This window comes from Penaeus monodon, chromosome 10 (assembly GCF_015228065.2).
Source record: "Penaeus monodon isolate SGIC_2016 chromosome 10, NSTDA_Pmon_1, whole genome shotgun sequence".
Classification (NCBI taxonomy): Eukaryota; Metazoa; Arthropoda; class Malacostraca; order Decapoda; family Penaeidae; genus Penaeus; species Penaeus monodon.
Genome location: NC_051395.1, coordinates 45,626,825 through 45,631,824, shown reverse-complemented (window position 1 = coordinate 45,631,824; position 5,000 = coordinate 45,626,825). Strand labels below are relative to the sequence as shown.

The 5,000-nt window shown below is 37.9% G+C and overlaps 1 protein-coding gene across 1 annotated transcript in view; it reads left to right on the top strand.

Moving 5' to 3' along the window:
- Positions 1–5,000, top strand: part of LOC119577670 (putative pre-rRNA-processing protein esf2) — a 79,235-nt gene that overhangs the window by 55,324 nt on the left and 18,911 nt on the right. The window contains exon 3 of the mRNA XM_037925229.1: positions 3,896–4,156. Coding sequence (XP_037781157.1) covers positions 3,896–4,156 — 261 coding nt within the window. The remainder of the gene's footprint in view (positions 1–3,895; positions 4,157–5,000) is intronic.

The following is a 5,000-nucleotide window of genomic DNA, read 5'->3' as shown; positions in this document are numbered from 1 at the left end:
TTTTCTTCAACGCACTTTTACTTTTATCTTCTCTCTCTCTCTCTCTCTCTTTCTCTCTCTCTTTCTCTCTCTCTCTCTCTTTCTATCTCTTGCTCTCCTCTCTCTCTCTATCTCTCTCTCCCTCTTTTTTTTTCTTTTTTTTTTTTTCAAATTCGTCACTTGGAAATGCAATAAAAACACAACAAAAAGTTTGTTGTTGGAAATACGTGGTTTGTAGTTTAACAGAGAAAAGCCAGTTACAGTGAAAAATATGCTTTGTTGTAGACAGTCATAATCTGATATTGGAATCGCATTAGTGGTGCGCATTAACTCTTGACATTATCTGGCAGACGGAACCAACACTTTTTATTCTTTGAATCTATAATGGCGAGCTAATGAGGTATTATTAAAGTTTGCTAATCGGTTTATAATCCAAAGGGTTAGGAAGTATCTTTATAGCAAAGGACACTCACACACACACACGCACACGCGCACGCACACACGCATGCACGCACGCACACACACACGCGCGCACGCACACACACACACACACACACAACACACACAACACACCACACACACACACACACACACCACACCACACACACATATATATATATATATATATAATATATATATACATATTTTATATATATATTTTATATATATATATATATTTTAATATATATATATATATAAAATTTTATATATATATGCATGTATATATATATATTATATAATATATTATATAAAATATATATTATATATATTATATATATATACTATATCGACATACGTGTGTGTGTGGTGTGCGTGTCATTGAAATAAATAGTTAGCATTGATAGCTGAATTATCAGAAAAAAAAAACGAATAAACAGATCATGATAATAAAAAACCACCACCACCACAAAAAAAAAAAAAAAAAAAAAAAAACGAATTTTATATATGAAACAGACATCCCTTTCTTGAGTAATTCACCCATAAACCAGGATCTGCATCTAATCCAAGTTGCAATGCCAATATCTTATCCTTATCCTTCTTATCTTTTTTTTTTATCTTATTTATCATCCTTTCTCTATTTCTCTTCATTCCAGTTGAGCGACCTCGCCGTCCGAAGGTGAAATGCGATGCCGGTGAAATAATTGCAAGTTGCCTTTTTGAAATAGCTATGCATTGATCATTTATTTTTATTGATTGTTGATAAAAAAAAAAATTACCAGGGATTGAGTCGGTTAAACGAGATTAAACGATCGGGTTGTGATTTAGGGGCCTTATTTAAATTAACGTTTGTAGTATGCATAGGCCTCTATAATGAGGAAAAAAAAAGAAATGATGATGAAATAAATAAAGATAAATAAATAGATAAATAAAACAAATGAATAAAATATATGATTTTAATGCCTTTCGTATCAAAATTTCTTTAACTTTTTAAAGATTAATGTTAGTAGTATGCGTAGGCCTATACAGTGGGAATTTTTTTTGAATGAATAAAAATAGATAGAAAATAAATAAAATCAATGAATAAAATAGATTATTTTAAGGCCTTTTCGTTTTAAAAATTTTCTTTTACTTTTTAAAATTAATGTTCGTAGTATGCATAGGCCTATACAATGGGAAAAATGTGATAAAAATAGATAAACTGATAGATAGATACTAATATATTACATATATGTCTATATATGTGTGTGTGTGTGTTTTTATATTATATATTATATTTTATAAAATATATTATAATATTAATATATTTTATAAATATATATTTATATATATAATATATATAATTTTTTATATATAAAAAATATAATATATATATTTTAAATATATATATTTTAATAAAATTATATTTTAAAAATTATATAATATATATAATATATTTAAAATTATATATATATATATATAATATAAATTATATATATGATATAATTGGGTCGAAAAAATATTAGACAGAGAGGGTAGATGACAAAAAACAATGGAAAGGATAGAGAGTAGAAAAAATATCCAGACTTCAGAAAAATGGATAGCGAAAGAGATTTATTGTTTATCTGAATTAATGGTTTCGAATAAATCTTATGTCAATCGCGTGTCAAAAAATAAAACGAAATACATCCGACTGTATGTATCATTCTCTATTTTGGAAATATATTGTATCGTTCGTTGGAGGAAAATAAACGTTAAAAATTTTTTTTTGAGGGGGGGGGTTTATAAATAAATACTATTAATTTTAGAGATTTATTGAGTCCATTTTGAGAACCTATCGCCCCCCCCCCCTCCTCCCCCTTTCATCCCTTCATCCTACCCTTGCACGGTGAAAATAACTTGGCTCATAAGGGCGGTTTATATTTTTATTAAATTTTGAAAATTTAAATCTTTTCTCCCCAAAGCAAAATTTATGAGAAATATAAAACCCCAAAGAAAAAAAGGCAGAAGTATGTGTGAGAAAAAAATTGTGATATTATAATGCCAAAATGGAAACTTAAAAAGGCTGTTTCGTATGTTGGTTCCTTTCCTCCCAGCGCGAAGTTGCGGTGAAAATAAACCCGCTGAAGACAAAAGAGAGATAGATAGATAGATAAATAGAGAGAGAGAGAGAAAGAGAGAGAGAGAGAAGAGAGGAGAGAGAGAGAGAGAAGAGAGAGAGAAGGGAAGGGAATGAGAGAAGAAAGAGTAGAGTGGTGAAGGGGGTGAGAAGAAGTGAGTGGGAGTGAAAGTGAGGATATTTTTATATATTATATATATATATATATATATTATATATATATTTAATTATATATATATATATTCATAATAATATATATATATATATATATATATTATATATATAATATATATAATATTATATTAGAGAAGAGAGAGAGAGAGAGAGAGGGAAGAGAGGGGAGAGAGAGAGAGAGAGAAGAGAGAGACAGAGAGAGAGAGAGAGAGAGAGGGGAGGAGAGAAAGAGAGAGAAAGGGAAAAGATTGAGTGATTTAGTAAGGAGTGAGTGTGTGGTGTGTGTGTGTGTGTGTGGTGAGGAAGAGGGGAGGAAGAGAGAGAGAGAGAGAGGAGAGGAGAGAGAGAGAGGGGGAGAGGAAGGGGAGAGGAGAGAGAGAAATGAACGAGAGAAATGAGAGCGAGAGAGAGGATAGAGAGAGAGAGATGATGCGAGAGAGAGGAGAGAAAGAAGAGAGAGAGAGATAGAGACAGATTGAGATGGAGAGTGGTGAAGAGAGAGAGATAGAGATGATAGATGATAATAATAGTAATAGATAGATAGAGAGAGTGAGTGAGTGAGTGGGAGAGAGAGAGAGAGAGAGAGAAAGGAGAGAGAGAGAGAGAAGGAGAAAGGAGAGAGAGAAAGAGGAGAGAGAGAGAGAGAGAAGAGAGGAAGAGAGAAGGAGGAAGAGAGAGAGAAAATTTAAAAAAGATGAAGATGTAGAGAGAGAGGAGGGAAGAGGAGGGGGGGGAAAAAGAGAGGGGGAAAAGAAGAAAGAAGAGGGATAGATAGAAGAGAGAAGAGAGAGAGAAGAGAGAGAAAAAGAAAAGAGAGGGGGAGAGGGGAGGGGAAGAGAGAGAGGAGAGAGAGAGAGAGAGAGAGAGACAGAAAGAGAGAGAGAGACAAAGATAGAGAGAGAAAGAGAGCGTGTACAAAATAATCTACATGATGCAACTTCCAACATAACCTACGTCGTTATTTTCTTCTTATTTTCTTACATAGAATTTAAAGTCTAGATCACTTTTCCTTTCATTTCCAACACAGGTCATTTTCCCCCTAAATACCCTTATCTATTTCCAGCATGGCCTGCAAAAGTAGATAAATTCCCCCAACACTTAAAACATACGCCCCCCAAACCCACTAGATCGTTTCCCTTTTATTCCAAAACAGACATTTTTCGTTTATCTCCAACACTGATCATTTCTCGTTCATTTCCAACATAGACATCAAACTCATCTTCAGCATAGACAATGTCTCTCTCATCTCCAACATAGCTCATTTCTCGTTCATCTCCAACATAGACCCCGAATTCTACATAGCTCACCCCCCCATCTCCACCATCTCCAACTTCTCCAACATATCCCGGAGCCCATTAAAACTAACTGGAGTCCTCATCTCGGCTGCACTGCGGGAGAGTTTAATCCTGCGAAATCCTGAAATCCTGACCTGGCGTAGCGCGAAGGTCAAGCTGGGTCGCTTCCAAGGTCGAGAGGGGCGTGGCAGCGAGGAGGGGAGGAGAAGGGTGGAGGATGCGGGAGGGAGGGGATGGGGGATGGGGGAGAGGGGAGAAGAGGGGGGGAAGGGGGGGGGATGCGGGAGGGAGGGGATGGGGGATGGAGGGAGAGGGGGAGGAATGAGGGGGAGAAGGGGAGGGGTGCGGGGGGGAGGGTGGGGAGGAGGGAGGGGGGGGGAATGAGGGGGAGAGGTTTGGGGGATGGGGAGGAAAGGGGGGGGGAGGGGGGAGGGGGAGGGGGGGAAAATAGGTGAAAAGGGGATGGTAGAAGAAAAAGGGAAAAGGGGAAAAGGGGAAAGAGAAAGGAAATGGAGGGGGGGGAGAAGGGAAGGGATGAGGGAAAAGGAAGGAGGGGAAAGGAGGGAAAGAGAGGCCGAGGGGGGGGTGATGGAAGAAGTGAGGGTGAGGGGGAAGGGAGAGAGGGGATGGGGAAGGAAGTTGGAGAGGGGGAAGGATGAGGGAGAGAGGGGATGGAGGAAGGAGGGAGAGAGGGAGGAAGTTGGAGAGGGGGAAGGATGAGGGAGAGAGGGGATGGAGGAAGGATGGGATGAGGGGGGATGGGGAAGAAAAATGGGGGAGAGAAAAAAAGGGATGGAGGAAGGAGGAGACGGGAGAAGGAGGGAGGGAAAGAGGAATGAGGGAGGAAGGAGGGAAGAGAGAAGGGGTGAGGGAGAAAGGTGATGGAGAAAAGTGAAGGGGAGGGAAGAAGGAGGAAGAGGAAGAAGAGGGTAAGCGAAAAGTGATGGAAAAATGAGGGGAAAAGAGGAAAAGATACGAGGGAGGAAAATGTGATGAAAGAAGAAAGGGACAAAGGA